Source organism: Bos indicus, chromosome 4 (genome assembly GCF_029378745.1).
Source record: "Bos indicus isolate NIAB-ARS_2022 breed Sahiwal x Tharparkar chromosome 4, NIAB-ARS_B.indTharparkar_mat_pri_1.0, whole genome shotgun sequence".
Taxonomy (NCBI): domain Eukaryota; kingdom Metazoa; phylum Chordata; class Mammalia; order Artiodactyla; family Bovidae; genus Bos; species Bos indicus.
In genome coordinates, this window is record NC_091763.1 from 93,688,956 (window position 1) to 93,704,858 (window position 15,903).

General features: G+C 45.9%; 1 protein-coding gene across 4 annotated transcripts in view; it reads left to right on the forward strand.

The window, feature by feature from the left end:
• Nucleotides 1-369: 369 nt before the first annotated feature.
• The window catches only part of STRIP2 (striatin interacting protein 2), a 49,006-nt gene continuing 33,472 nt past the window's right edge, over nt 370-15,903 (forward strand). For 2 of the 4 annotated variants that reach the window (XM_070788153.1, XM_070788155.1), the window contains exons 1-9: nt 370-570; nt 5,614-5,683; nt 9,017-9,091; nt 10,150-10,284; nt 11,581-11,701; nt 12,669-12,732; nt 12,930-13,041; nt 13,729-13,856; nt 14,746-14,949. In XM_070788153.1, the coding sequence (XP_070644254.1) occupies nt 442-570; nt 5,614-5,683; nt 9,017-9,091; nt 10,150-10,284; nt 11,581-11,701; nt 12,669-12,732; nt 12,930-13,041; nt 13,729-13,856; nt 14,746-14,949 (1,038 nt within the window). In that variant the 5' untranslated portion in view covers nt 370-441. Of the gene's footprint in view, nt 571-5,613; nt 5,684-9,016; nt 9,092-10,149; nt 10,285-11,580; nt 11,702-12,668; nt 12,738-12,929; nt 13,042-13,728; nt 13,857-14,745; nt 14,950-15,903 lie in introns of all 4 variants that reach the window. The other 2 variants (XM_019959067.2, XM_070788154.1) reach the window with 2 other exon arrangements.

A 15,903-nucleotide genomic window follows, 5' to 3' on the forward strand; every position in this document is an offset into this window, starting at 1 on the left:
TGATACTGGGGAAACTGACACTGCAGTGGAGCAGGAAGCGGAGACTAGAGCTCCCCGAAAAAATCTCTATTTGGGAGGGGGTGGGGGCTGAGGGACACCAAGTGAGAAGTAGAGCTAACCTGCTAAAGCTCAAGGCCCAGGATTTGGGAGGTGGAGCTGGGAACAGACCCAGGAGTGTCAGGCTTACCAGTAACGCCGCAGGACTGAGGGAAAAAGGTGAGGGGAAGAAAAATCCCTTGAACGAGCCCCCCACCACCTCCAAGTCCCACTCGGCTAAGTGTAACAGCCAATCGCGCTGTGGGGCGGAGCTGCGGATGACGGTCGCAGCCAATCGTTGTGGAGGGGGCGGGGCCGGGCTCCCAGCGCGCGGCGGCGGCGGCGGCGGGGTCGCCCGGGGCAGGGAGCACAGAGAGGCAAAGCGGGGCTGCAGACTGGAGCGGCATGGAGGACCCCGCGGCGCCGGGGGCTGGGAACCCGCCAACCAATGGCAACGGCAACGGCGGCGGGAAAGGGAAGCCGGCGGCGCCTAAGGGCCGGGAAGCATTCAGAAGCCAACGGCGGGAGTCGGAGGTGAGGAGCCCGGAGGGCTTTCAGTTAGGGCCGGGAGACACCCGGGGCGGGAAGCGGTGGCTAAGGTGCTTCGGCCGCGTCCCCCGGCGCGCCCTGAGCCGCTCCGCAAAGCGGGCACCTGCGGGGCCAACCGCAGCCTGAATTCCCGGCTTTGCAGCCCCTGACCCTCTCCGCCCGTCTCCTCGTGCGGGTCGGGGGCTTCCCGGCCCTCTAGCCTTCCCTTTGGGGGCGCGAAGATAGAGCGTGATATCCAGTGTCCCAGATACTTTCAGTTATTTATCTCGCTTCATCGCTGTAGCCCCGTGAAGTGGGAATTCGTCAAGCTGGTTTACAGCGGAGGGAACAGGCGCGGGGTGGTGAAGGGACTGGCCTGAGGGGTGGGAAGCCCGATCCCCGCCGCAGTGAAGAGGGGCTGGTGTGGTGGGGGGGCCGCCACCCTCCCACTCCGAGGCTACCCGCGCCGATCAGAGGAGCCGCGGGACTTCGGCCCTTCCCGTTACCTCCGTGTGCTGGCTGGCCCTGGAAGGAGCGCTTTCCATGGGATCAGTGCCCCTTCCTCGTAAGGGTTATAATGAGACAGGAGTCAGGCGGGTCAGTTCCAGAGCGAGTGAGTGGACCTACTCCAGGATACAGACCAATAGATAGGGGTGTAAATGTTCTCTGTTCTTAAATCCTAACTAGGAGGATGAAAGGAGTGAATTAACATCACCTCTCCAACCCCCTTCATCCAGCCAGTTTCCATCAAGTAGCCAAGAGTAGAACTGGATCTGAGCCGGGAGTCGGAACAGACCACAAGATGTCAGACGTCAAAGGGTCTGTAGAAACCAGACCCAGGCCTGGTTTCAGCCCTGGCTTTTACAGAAGTGGGAGACAGTAGCAGCTTGCCCAAGATCATACATACGGCACAGTGGCCAGGAGTACCAGGCTTTGGGGTCAGTCAGACCAGGTTTTTGAGGTTTTGAATCCCAGCCCTGCCATCTACTCTCCATTTGACTTCTGTCAAATTGCCAACCTCTGAGCTCCAGTTTCCTCTTCTGTAAAATGAGGTTAATACTACCTACCTCAGAAGGTTATGATAAAGTCAAAATGAGATAAATGGATGTGAAATGTTTAATTTAGTGCAGGCACAGTGCATGTAGTTGGTTAGCACATAGTAGCCCTTAGTACTATGTTTTCATCATCAAGGGACAGAACTGGTACTAGAAGCCTGGTCTTAGGCATCCCAGTCAATGGTTTACCATTTGAATTATATTTCAGTTCCAACGGGATTTCACAAATGCTTTCTATTTCGATACTGACAAGCATCCATTTTTTAGAAGAGAGAAGTGGAATTGGTAGAAAGACTGGCCCGAAGTCACACCACCTTTCAGAGGCAGAGCTCAGCCATCCTGCCATACTAGATCAAGGTTTTATGCATCGTGTGGTCTCCCTCCCTGCCTCAGCATGAATCTGGTCTTTAGGGTACCCTGTGCCTCCTTCCCCTACAGAGACCTTGTTCTTGTTCAGATGGCTTTTTGGAGGTGAGGTGAGGCGAGGCATGGGGAGGTGAGTCTTTTATTAATTCAACAATTATTGAGTCCTCTCTATATGCCCAGCACCGTTTTAGGTGCTAGAGGTACGGCAATATACAAGATAAGGTCTTTGCCCTGTGGAGCTAACATTTCTTGTGGAGGCAGAGAGACAGACAATGTGGGAGTGAGTAAAACATTTTCAGAATGATATGTTCTATGATGAATTAAAATTCCTCTTGAACCAGGAGGCCCTTCCCTACTTATCAAGTCTTCCTTCTGGAAAAGGCTCTGATAGTACTTTACTCTTGCCGGGGTGTTCAGTTTCCAGAGCCTCAGCTTTCCACCTGCACTGCTGTTTGCCTCCTGATTGTCTGCAGGTGCACTTTTCATGTGGTGGTCAATAACTAGTGATCCTCTCCATCCTAGCTCATTGCCTCCCCAAAGGCTGGCCGGAAATATGAGCTTTCCTTCACCTCCCGCTGCAGCAGAAGAGCCGCGCTTACCTGTCAGTGTATCCCCTGTAGCCGCAAAACCCGGGGACCACACTCTGCTTGACTCTCAGAAAGAATGACCATCTGCTTCTCCTTCCTTCCCTCCTTTCGCATACCTGTGGAAGACAGTCCTGGGGAAGATGATTTTCTTTACTCTCTACAGCTTTAAGAATTACCTGAAGAGAATTACTGTTGGCACAAGAGAGCCTCGTACATCACTGTGTTTATAGGGGCACCATTGACCTACCCTTTCCCAGTGGCTTAGTGTATAGATATCCTAACCTTAAAAGGAAGCTAGAGAATGATTGTTTGCTTCATAAAAAGATTCTTAACCTAACCAAAGGATTCACTTCAGGCCTTTTACAACCAGATTCCTTGGTTTAATTGGGTCCCAAAGACCTTGACAAAGTTTAACTGGTTTGTAGAAAAATGAGGAAAATTCAAGACACTGAAGTAAGTTTTCCATAAAATGTAATTCAATACATTAAATTTAAAGATGCATGTAATTTAAAACGATGTTTTTTTCAAACTGTAAGGAGTTGAGACCTGTGAGTTGAGACCAATTTTTTTTTTTTAAAGAAATAGATAAATAGGAAATACTAGTGTATCACATATAGTAGTGGTAAATATTTTGTTAATCTTTTGTTCCAGTTTTGTGTGTTTTGAGACGTGATGTAAAATTTACTTCTGCTTTGACGTATAGTCAAAAAAGCTTGAAAACATTGCTTTTAATGACACGTGCTGATATTTTGACCTTTCCATTTTTGGGGTATTAAACTTTTTTTAAAAATACATATATGTATTTTAAGAGATTTTTTAAAGTTTCTGCTTAGCAAAATAAAACATCAAAAATTTTATGTCATTCCCCACTGTCTACCATTTTTTTTTTTCTTATTGGTCTCTGTAATACAGAAGCTTGGAACTCTTTGCTATAGCAGATTTAAACACAAATCACCTTGTTAGAAGTGTAAGTTGACAAAGTGATTTTGGAAAACAACTTGACATGTACAAAGAACCATACAAATATTAAGAAAGTTTGATGCATTAATTCCCTTTATAAGAATCTATCCTTAGAGAAGATCATAAATATGAAAAAATGTATGCATGTATTACAGTTACATGTAAAGAAAAATAAAAACAAATGTTCAACAATAGAGGATTGATTAAGTAAGCCAGTAGAAATCTGTCCACTTAACTGCTTATTTATTTATTTTTAATTAATTCCTTTTGATTTTTAGCCGTGCCATGTGGCTTGCAGGATCTCAGTTCCCTGACCAGGAATTGAACCTGAATGGTGACAATGAAAGTGCTGAATCCTAACCACTAGGCTATCAGGAAACTCCTCAGTTTTCTGTTTAAAGGGAAAGTTATAATAATATGAGAAAAATGCCTTTATAATATTAAAATTGTAAGCAGAATAAGTAAAATTCTAAGTAGAGTAGCCATCTACATAGTGCTACCAAGTTCTGGCTGGTGTGCTAACTGCTTTTCCTGTATTAATTCATTTTAGTTCTTACAATAACCCTATGAATTATCCTTGTTTTACAGATGATAAAACTAAATGTCATTTTCCAACAATTGCCTGATACCAATTGAGTTCTGACAGTAACTGTAGTTAGCACAGAGCCCACAAGTTAAGGGGTCAAATGGGGATCCCACAGTGGGATCCCCAAACCACCTGCACTTCTCCTTCAGTTCAGTTCAGTTCAGTCGCTCAGTCATGTCCGACTCTGTGCAGCCCCATGGACTGCAGCCTACCAGGCTCCTCCGTCCATGAGATTTTCCAGGCAAGAGTACTTCAGGGGTCACCATGACTGTCCCTCTCAGGTTGCTAAAGCAACTCACAGAACTCAGAAAAGTGCTATGTTTATGCCTACAATTTTATTATAAAGGGTACAACTCAGGAACAATGTAATGAAGAGAGGCATAGGATAAGGTGTGGAGGTGGACTGGTATGGAATTTCCATGCCCTCTCTGGTGCATTACCCTCCTAGCACACTGGTGTGCCCAAATCACATTGGTTCAGGGTTTTTATATGAAGTTTGGTTACCTAGGCCTGGTTAGTTAAGCCATTGGCCACTTAATTAAACTCAGTCTCCAGTCTTTTCCCCTCTTTGGAGCCCCTTTTTTGAAACTCTCACTGTGAGTCACCTCGTTAGTATAAACTCAAGTGTGGTTGACAGGGATGAATAATAGACACTCCCATCACTCAAAAAATTCCAAAGGTTTTAGGAGCTCTGTACCAGGGAGTAGGGTGAGGGGGCAAAGATCAAGGATATCTTTATACCACACTGAGGTACAAAGAGCTTAAGTAACTTGTTCAAGATCACATAATATATAACAGTGTATGTGACAAGAGGTGAGATTCAACGTTTTAAAAATTCATGTCTGTTAATATATTGGTAGGCAATACCCCGAAATGTTTAAAGAGATTAGGAGGGAGGATTATATTAAAAATACTTTTTAAATGGGACTATAGATTTATACATATGTCATAGGCAATCTAGCCTTTAATACAGTTTGAAGTAGAAATGCTACCTTATTTGACAATCCTAAAATTGCAGAATATTGGAGCCGAAGGACCTCTTTTTATAGATGAGGAACTGTGATCCAGAGAATGATCTCAAAATCATACAATGGGTTAATGACAGAGATCTGAAGTCAGAATCCAATTTACCTCTTTGGTTTTCATCTGTCTTGTCTTTCTAGAGATCAGCTAGATGTTCTTCAGTTCTGTGTTTATATAGATCAGATATGGGCACAGATTGTAGCTTTCATATCTGTTCATGATCCTGGGCCTTTGCCCAGAGTTTCTGATTCTGTATAGGAATCTTCAGCCCAACCCTGCACTGAGTGAGCTTTTGCTTTGGCTTGGGGTGGGGGTGGGGGTTATTTCCTGGCTGAAAGGCCCAGATGGGGCTCTTCTAGTTGTCTTCTTGATCTAACCTTGGCCTCCAAGAGAGGAAGAAGATGAAATGGGGGTATAAGCTCCTTTTGGTCAACCCTGTTCCCAAATTACCACAAAGATTTCTCCATTACAGGGCTCTGTGGACTGCCCCACCCTGGAATTTGAGTATGGAGATGCAGATGGGCATGCAGCAGAGTTGTCAGGTAGGAGGTAGATGGGTCTCTGTAGAGTGGAGGGGTGGCCAGGAGGAGAGCAAAGATGCCTGTGACGTCCCCTGGCAGCTTGTCTGTTCTCAGCAAGTGGCTGTAGAACAAAGTCTGTTCTCCACATTCCCATTTCTCTCCAGCCTCCAGTGGTAAATCTCTCTTTGTTTGCTTTCACATTTCTTTCTGTGAGTGCTTCTTGGCTGTATATGGTATTCTCCATTCTTCATTCTGTCACTCTTTTCTGCTCACCCTTCTTTATTTTCTTTTGGTACACTTTCAAATCTGTTTTCTCTCCACTGTCTCCACATTTCTCCTTTCTTTGTCTTCCTGTGTTCACCCCGTCTCTGTGTGCCCCCTTCTTTCTGCCACCCTCTCCATTTCTTTCCCGTTCCATCTCTTTGTCCTTTTCTACCTCCATCTCGCCCCCTTCGTCTAATACCTGCCTCTTACTAAAGTCTCAGCAATGTCTAAAGAAAATCTCTATAGACAACTGGCCAGCGGAGCAAGGCTGGACATGTCACCTGTATCCATCATAGTGGAGTTCTGGTTTGATGTTTCTGAGCTGGAGTGAAGTGATCACATTCTTCTTTCAATGCTGGGCTGCTTCTCTCTGCCTGGATTTTTAGCTTAAGCTAAACGTGATCTCCTTGCGTTCAGGGCCTCCATGTTACACATGCTATAAATGCCAGTTATTAATAAACAAGCTTTGTGTAGAAATGGTGTGAATGTTAAATATTCTGTCACATGGAAGTGACACTTTAAGACATGCTTTTTCAGAGAAAAGAGACACTTTCAAAAAGTTCTTATGAATAAGCATAGGGAACAAATTTTGTGATGAGTGACAGAAATAGAGAGCTAAGTTTAATAACCAACAACATCAAAGGATTAGAATCCAGAATATGAATGCACAGAGAGAGAGAGAAATCCAATAGAGACAATAGATAAATGGTCAAAGAATATGAATAGGAATTCACAGAATAGAAAACCATATGGTCAAATAAATACATGAAAAGATACTCAGTTATGTTAGGAAATAGGGAAAAGCAAAATGATGAGGTATTATTCAGCAATCATCAGGGACTTCCCTGGTGGTCCGGTGACTAAGACTCCGAGTTCCCAATGCAGGGGACCCAGGTTTGCTCCCTGGTCAGGGAACTAGATCCCACATGCCACAATTAAGACTTGGCACAGCAAAAAAAAATAAAATAATAATCAGATGCAAAATTTAAAAGTCTGGGGATGGTGAGGTGCAGAGAAGTGACTACTTTTTATACATTTTATACATTGCTTGGCTTGCAGGAACAGAGTATAAAATTGGAAAGCAGTTTTGGTCATATCTAGCAAAGTTGAATTCACACATATTATGACCCAACAACTCTGGTACACTTTAAAAGAAACTCTTGAGCCCAAGAAAACACTTAAAGGGATGTTTATTGTCATCATTGGGAACAACTGAAAACAACTTAGGGGAATGGGTAAACTGTAGTGTATCAATATATTAGCTACTGTATAGTCATTAAAATAATTGATCTGTATTAGTATGCTTCAGTGTCAAAAAATATTAGAAATATGTTGAGGGGTAGAAGAAACAGTGGCAAAATAATTTATACATGCATCCAAAATACTGCTTAAATACCAATGCTGATCCATGTTGATATATGGCAAAAACCATCACAATATTGTAAAGTAATTATCCTCTAGCTTAAAAAGAAAGCATTGTTATGAGAGTAAACAACTAGAAACAAGGGGGAAAAAAATGCTTAAACACCCGAGTCTAAAGATGTTTCTAGACGTCTGCTTGCACACTTGATTGAGAACCATGTCAGTTAAATGAAGGGATCTGTTCATCACACTGCTTTTCATGTAAAATCTTGAAAAACTTAATAAAAAATACTAAGGAAAAATAAAAACACTCCTAAGTAAAAATAATTCATACTATATGATACCACTTGGATAAAAGCTTTAAAAACAGAACAATGTCATGTGTTGTTGACAGGCATGTACACATATCCTAAAAGTATAAAAATAGGCATGTGAAGCATACACACCAGTTTCGTCATAGTGGTTATCTCTAGAGAGGGAAATAAGACCAGGGAGGAAGAAGGGGCTTTAGATGTCTGAAACAGATATGACAAGTTTTAACACTTGTTTAATCTGAAAAGATAAACACAGCGTCTCTTATGCATTCTATATTTACCTGTAGTGTACGAAAGTTCATGATCTGAAATTTAAAAATAAGACAAAAGCAAAGGTCAGTACCTAAGAGCCTTTCTCCCTTTTTTTGAGTGGGTTTGTGCCCTACTTAAAAATATAAATCTACACTACTCACTAATGACTGAAGAATTTCACAATCAGAGCTGAGATTTGCTTCTGGTCACTCTAGGACTCTGGAACTCAGAATGCAAAAGCCCTGGCTCCCAGACAAGGTATTTCTTGACCAGTAAGACAGCCGGCTGGAACATAAGTGAATGTCTCTTGCTTTGTGAATTATCTGTGACCTAGTTAAATTTCCAGCCAGATCTTAGGGAACAGAGTTTTGAGGAAGCACCTTTTGACTTAATCACTACTACTTCATCCTCTGTAAGACAAGAGTACTGATGAAATATTCTGATGTAAGCGTGTATAGGTAGGAAAGGGTGTTTTTCTTTTTTTCTCAAAAGCTCTCTGCATTTTGTATTGAGAGGCTATTGTCAGCAAAGATTTTCACTAGATTTTCCTGGGCACAGGCGGCCCTTTGACTATTAAAGCTGCTTGTACAAGGTTTGATGCTGTTTCTGCCCAGGTGGCCGTGGGCAGGAATATAAACTTCTATACCTTTCAAGGAAACTCCACAGGGAGAGAATGAACTGGCTCCAACCCCAAAGAGCCCTCTAGTATTTTCATCCTCTCCAGCCCTCACCCTGGCTCCTTGAATAGCACAAGGATCTGGCATCTAAATTTCAGGAGTTGTATTGTCCGCTTTTTCCCTAGAGACAAGATAGTTCCAGTCTAGCTTGACAAGCAGAAAAGGATGCAGCCCTAAGAAACAGGAATGATGACTTTAAACCTTCTCTGTCCCAGCTCTCCTCCTGGCCCTCAGCAAATGTCGAAGGCTGCCTTCTTTGCCATAGCAGCCAGCTGGCAGGAGGAGGACAGGTTTGATGCTTTAATCACCCAGGGACACAAGTGGCTATTTTTAACCTCCGAAAAGGAGGAAGCTGGCTCTGGATTGAATTGGACACAGGAACGTGTTGGAAGCTTTAGCTCTTTCATGCCACTGTCTCCATCCCAGGCCCGTTCTGTAAAGATCTGCTAAATGTTTATAATTCTGTCCTATCTTTCCTGCCACAGAATTGTACAGCTACACCGAAAACCCAGAATTTACCACTAACAGGAGGTGCTTTGAAGAGGATTTCAAGACCCAAGGTGATCCCAGATCCTTATTCATTGAGATCTGCTTTTTCTGTCTGTGAAATCCCAGGCTGATCTAGAAAAAGCCTAAAATAAAGTATGATCCTTCTTTCTCCTCTCCACAACCATATAATTTCTCTATTCCTTCTTGCATATGGGTTTTCTGTATCAAGTAGAGAAGTCACAGAGTGGAAGCAAGAGAAGCCTGAGCTGGGGCCTTTCCTGATGTCAAAGGGGTGAGGAGGTGGGGCTGGACTGCTGTCCTGTTACCTGGTAACCCTGTGCCCGGCCTGGCCTTTGACCTTAGCGTTCAACCCATCTCCACTCTGCCTCACTCTCAACACCATCAGGAGTAATAATTTCATGTGCTCACACTGTGCCCCACTCAGGCTAGTAACCCTGTGCCCAGCCTGGCCTTTGACCTTAGCGTTCAACTCATCTCCACTCTGCCTCACTCCCAACACCATCAGGAGTAATAATTTCATGTGCCCACACTGTGACCCACTCAGACCTCCATTTCCTTACTTGGTCAGTGTCAGTTCAGTGTTCAGCTCAGCACAAGTGTGGTGAGTATCCAGTTTGTGCCAGAGATGCAGGAGGCAGGGGTAGAGGTAAATTTACAGTATCTTCAAAGAAATTATAGTTAGATAGCAGAGGGGAAATGTATACATCATAGAACTAGCTGAGGCCAAGAGGAAAATGAGTAGTGTCATTAGAAAAGTAAAAAGTATCATGGGCAAAGCTTCTGGCTGGAGTATTAGTGGAAAAGAGGTGATTCTGTACTGAACTTGTAACGATGTATAGGAATTGGATATGTAGGGAGACAGAGGGAAGTCCTTGAGGAAAGACAGAAAGATAGAGGGGGTGTGGAGGAAGACGAGGCTATAGAGTGGGTTCAGGCAAGAACATTTGGTTTCTTTTTCCATTCCTTATTCTTTGTCAGCTCAGTAAAGCTTTTGAAGAGAAGAATTTGTTGAAGGGGGCTGGCATCAGAGGTGCACACACTCTCAGAAGCCTTTCCAAGAAGGAGAGGCAACAGCTGACACTGCATCTGTATGGCCTTCTGTCCTCAGTGCAGGGTGAGGAATGGCTGGAGTTGGAGGAAGATGCCCAGAAGGCCTATGTGATGGGACTCCTAGACCGGCTGGAGGTGGTCAGTAGGGAACGGAGACTGAAGGTGGCCCGAGCTGTCCTCTACCTGGCCCAAGGTGAGCAGCCATCTTTGCCAACTTGAGAGGGGTGGAGACTTGGGAGAGAGATGGTGTCATCAGGGCTAGGAGGACGCAAGTCATGCTGGGAAAGCCAGGTCCCTGCCTCTCGAGGACAGTCGTGTCGTGTGCTAGGAGTAGACTTGTACTTACGTGAAGAGGCGATAGTGGTAGATCCTGCTCTGGATCCCTTGGAATCAACCTTTTTCTTTGCAGGCATGCCAGGATTTCTTACAGCGTTCTTTTTTTCCTTAACCCGGGCTATAATCGTTTATAGAGAGGGTCATTGTGGTCAGAGCTGACAGTGTACCACCACCCGCTGAGCTTTCTTTCTCCAGGTGTGGCCTGGCTCTGAGGCGGGATGCCACCAATTTACACATTGTTTCTCACTGGCGTTTACATGGTCCAAGCCAACACAACAGCAGGAGAGGATGCTGTGAGTGATTTGTCACTGAGATGATCAGAGCTCGGTGAGATTAATTGATGAAAGCTTCCCAGAAGGCACCTGTGAGCCAGGTGCTGGAAAGAGAAATGAGATAGCTTAGCTGAAGTAGTAAAAGAAAGCCCTGAGATCATAAATAACAGGGCTGTTGGCAGAACCAACTATTTAGAAGCTTTAAAAAAAAAAAAAATCGTAACTGGAGAGGAAAGAAAGGTATCTGGCAAAGGAAAAACTGTAGCAAACAAGGCAGTGCCCAGCCCTCTGTCTTGGGTCTGGTGCCTTGGCCACGTTCCAGCTGCCAGTCGCTTCATCTTTTTGCCCGAGGGCTTTCCATGCAGCCCACAGAAGTACTGGGGGACTCATGTGCTCCCCTTATCCAGTGCATTCCTCAGCACCTGCCAGGAGTTAGTGGGGGAACAGCCCGACTGCCTCAGCCCTCTTGGGTGGGATGATTCCAAGTTGTTTGTTTTATACTGTTCTCCAGAGCTTCTCCTCACTTGGGATTGAGTTCTTGCTGCCTTCTCTTCCCTATGTCACTCCCCCACTTCTCTACTGATAACTCCTGGGATCAACTCCCAAATAAACTACTTGCACCTGAGTCCTTGTCTCTGGACTTCCTTCTCAGGGAACTCACTTAAGACAGCCCAGCTGTGAGCACATTGGACCTCACCCTGCAGACTGCTTCTCCTCTCCCCTGCCTCATTCTGGGAAGTTCTGGGCACTCCTGCCCTACCTTTGTCCACCTAATTGTTGGGTAGAGTGTTAGAAGACAGTCTCAAGACTATGGGGCAAGGTGGAAAGAACAGGGATAACGCCCTCCCCCTCACCCTCTGTGGCCCTGTCTGGTCCTTTAGGCACTTTTGGGGAATGTGACTCAGAGGTCGATGTGCTCCACTGGTCCAGGTACAACTGCTTCCTGCTCTATCAGATGGGGACCTTCTCGGCCTTCCTGGAGCTACTCCACATGGAAATCGAGTGAGAAGCCTTCGGGGAGGGCTGGCCACCCCCTTCCTTGAAGGTTGCCTCATGTCCTCAGCGGGTTCCGTCACTGTAGAGCCTTCTTTTTTCACATTTCAGTCCAGAGCCCACTGACAGTTCCCCTCCACCAGCCCTGCCCTCTGGTAGTCTGTCCTCCTCCCTGAGGTTGGGCTCATCAGCAGCTTCTACCCTGTGTACAGCTTCAGTACTGGGCTTCAGGGGCCTGTCCTGTGTTGCTTTTTCATTCAGACACCTTCTCAGCTCAGCCTCCCTCCGGAATCCATGAAGAAAACTGTCCTCCCTGAGAACATGGCACAGAGGGACGGGACCAGTTCCCATGGCTGTGCCCAGTTCTTTCCCCCATGGTTATAGCTTCAAAGGTGGCCTTATCTACTGCTCCTACTCTAGTGACCCCCTCATGTTGACTCCCTGGTGGCTCAGACAGTAAAAATAAAATCCACCTACAATGCAGGAGACCCAGGTTAGATCCCTGGGTCAGGAAGACCCCTGGAGAAGGAAATGGGCCTGCTCCAGTGTTCTTGCCTGGGAAATCTCATGGACAGAGGAGTCTGGTGGGCTACAGTCCATTGGGTCGCAAAGAGTCAGACACGACTGAGCAACTAAGACTTCGTATTTGTCTCACCCTATCACTCAGATGTTTTAGATGGCGTTAATTCTGTTTATTATTCACCAAGCATTGTTTTGTGTGTAGCACAGTGCTAGACACGGTGGGGATTTTAAGACAAGTGAATATCATAGACCCTACCCTTTCTCGTCTTCACTGTAGATAAGGATTTGCTGAGATAGCAGGAAGAATTCTATGGGCTTCTGTACCTTAAACCAATTTCTTTAGCTACATGGACAGGGAATGGCAGGTACTTATGTTTGTGCATGTGGTAAGAGCGGAATACAGGGAGTAAAGAGGCCTAATAGGTCCCTGTTTTCTCCCTCGTCCCTGTGGCAGCAACAGCCAGGCCTGTAGCAGTGCTCTTCGGAAGCCAGCCATCTCCATTGCTGACAGCACAGAACTCAGGTGAGTAGGGCTGCCCACGGGATTGGAACAGGGGATCATTAGCAATGGGTAACCTTTGCCCAGATTTCAGATGCTCCCAGACCGCTAGAAGTTCCTAATTCCGCTGGACTGGACCCCCACAGAAACCATGCCTGAGGTCTCAGACCACAGATTGGAAACTGCCATGGGAACCTGTTGTGACCCTTCTGTAACCTCAGGGTGCTGCTGAGTGTCCTGTACCTAATGGTGGAAAATATCCGCCTGGAGCGAGAGACAGACTCCTGTGGGTGGAGGACAGCCCGGGAGACCTTCCGCACTGAATTGAGTAAGAAGTGGCACGCAAGGAGCCTAGGGCGGACGGGAAGCATAGCATCTGCTCACGACGGACAGACAAGTTTTCTTTTGTTGTCTTCTTCTTTTTAAGAATTAACATCCCTTCTTTTAGGACAGAGATTCTATGTGGCAGGTGTGATGGCCTGGCTTGAATGCCTCTCTGTCTGTGAGCTAGGCCCACTCATATATCTTCTCTGTATTTTGGTTTTCTTTATTCCTATAAGTGGGAATTCATCCCTCTCCCCTTCCATTACAAATCCCACATGAAAAAATGAGGTGCCTTACCTTGAAAATATAAGTTGGTGTTGCCCTCAGTCAGGGATGAGATATGAAGGCCTTTGAGATTTTAAAAAATACATTTATTGATGTGGGAAGGTGAATTGTGATCTACAAAATGTTTGAGTTCCTCAGCCAGAAAGCATCTTTATTACTGTTAACTTCTAGTTTGACATCCACCCCCAAGCATTTTACCTCCACGACCTCTCTTATCCTGCCCTTGGCAGGGGAGGGCGGGGATTCCCCAAAGGGGCTCTCTAAGTCTCCTTCTAAGAACCAAGTCCTCAAATTCTTTGCAAGGAGGTGAGTGCCTTCCTCAATGTGTCCAGAAGCAGAGTTACAGGAACTGGATTTCAGCGGCTTCATCTTCATTTTCTCACTTGCCTCTCTCCATACTTCCCAGGCTTCTCCACGCATAATCAGGAGCCTTTTGCCCTTCTGCTTTTCTCTATGGTCACCAAGTTCTGCAGTGGCCTGGCTCCCCACTTCCCCATAAAGAAGGTCCTGCTTCTGCTCTGGAAAGTAGTCATGGTGAGTGGCTGATTCTCTCCCTCTCCCGTCTCATCAGACAGGCAGTGCCTTCTGCCACCACAGTTTTTTCTGGTCTGATTCCAGGAGGCTGGAGCTAGGCAGAATAACAGGGCAGCTGTTAGCCAGTGGAGGGGCAATAGGGCTGTCCTGGAGAAATCAGAGGTTCTGTTTCAGGGCAGGTTACCTTTTTCTATTGGACTGATGGGAGATGCCACTTTTCGAGGTAGGGTGTTATTGCGCCTCTCCCTGATAGAGCTAATGTTTTGTGGAAAGAACACTGGCTGAGAGGTGGGAGATCTGACCTCTGTTGATATTGAGGAACCTTGGGCAATGCTCTGTGTCTCAGTTTCTCTAGCTATAAAATATAGGGTTTAGTGCCTGCTCTCCGTCCAGATAGAGGATTTGCTTTCATAAAAGGAAGTCCTTGTAAGTGTATGGTTGCAGTTTTGTTACTAATTATTCAACCCGGTTCCTCCTCTTTGGCTCCCACCCCACAGAACTGGCTGAACAACCTACCCTCCAGGGCAGGCCTTGAGTGATTCTAGGGGTGTATAGTATCTAGATGTATTCCTTAAAAGGGGGTACATTTTCCTGTTTTTATCCCCCAGTGGAGGCCTTCAGTAGTCCCTTTCCTAATTTCTGGGGATGTTTCCAGCCCTGGGTCAGTAAATAATACTTTATCCTGACCCCTGAGCTCTAAGGGATAGTAGCCACCTCTGAGACTGGGCCCAGTCACCACATTCTTTTTGCCTTCTCCTATTGTATTAATTCCTAATTGAGGGGGTCTTGGGAACTGGAGGTTGTGACTCTTCTCTCTGTCCACACTTCCCTGACCTTGCTTTCTGACTTCCTTCCTCTCTTCTCTGCCCCTTTCCTGTTCAAATCTCAGTTTACCCTCGGTGGATTTGAGCATCTGCAGGCTCTCAAAGTACAGAAGCGGGCAGAACTGGGCCTGCCTCCACTGGCGGAGGACAGTATCCAGGTGGTGAAGAGCATGCGGGCTGCCTCCCCGCCCTCCTACACCCTCGACCTGGGGGAGTCTCAGCTGGCACCTCCACCCTCCAAACTGCGAGGCCGCCGTGGTTCTCGAAGGGTATGGACTAAAGCAGACAGTGGTGTTGTGATACTGGCTGGCCAAAAGTTGAGATTCTAAGCAGCTCTGGATATGTTAGGAAAGAGCAGCAAATGACTCTGCTGTCCTACCCCTGACCAGCCCTGTGACCAACCTGAAATCATGGAGACTATAATTTGGCTTCTGTCCCCAAGCCCTGATGGGGCCCTGGCTGTCAGTATGTCACACTGTGATATCACTCATAGATTCACGTCTTACTAAGGATCATTGACCTAGACCTCAGTGCCTGGGGAAGGCAATGGCACCCCACTCCAGTACTCTTGCCTGGAGAATCCCAGGGACTGGGGAGTCTGGTGGGCTGCTGTCTATGGGGTCACACAGAGTCGGACACGACTGAAGTGACTTAGCAGCAGCAGCAGCCTGGAGTTCCCTAGTGTGCCAAACAACAGTTGGGGTATAATCCTGGCCATAGGTACCTGGTAGAGGCACTTTATCATTTTCTTCTCAGTAAGAAGTTTTACTCTGAGCCAGCCAGAGGCTTACATTTAAAGATGACTGGTTAGGGTTCTAGATAGTCTGCGTCCCTAGAAGGGTCACAGGTACAACTTGCACTGAGACCTGACCATGCTCCCAAGAACCCGCCTGCCTGATCTACCTGACTTCACCAACTACAGCTGACGGGTCCAGACAGTCACACTCAGTAATCTAGTCTACATTATCTGCAGTGTGATATTTTTTTAACCTTTATTTTTTGTTTTACAAAGTAATGCTTACTCATTATAGAAAATTTAGAACAAATATAAAAATGTGAAAAGGGAGGAAAAAAAAGTCACCCACAATCTTAACAACCAGAAGCAGTCACTGTTAACTTTTTGGCCTATTTCTGTCCAGTCTTTTTTGTCTTTCTGTGACAAGATTTAAAATTCCAAACTCGATTCCCTCTGCCTAGCAGCAAGCTCCCATTCTCCTCTTCCT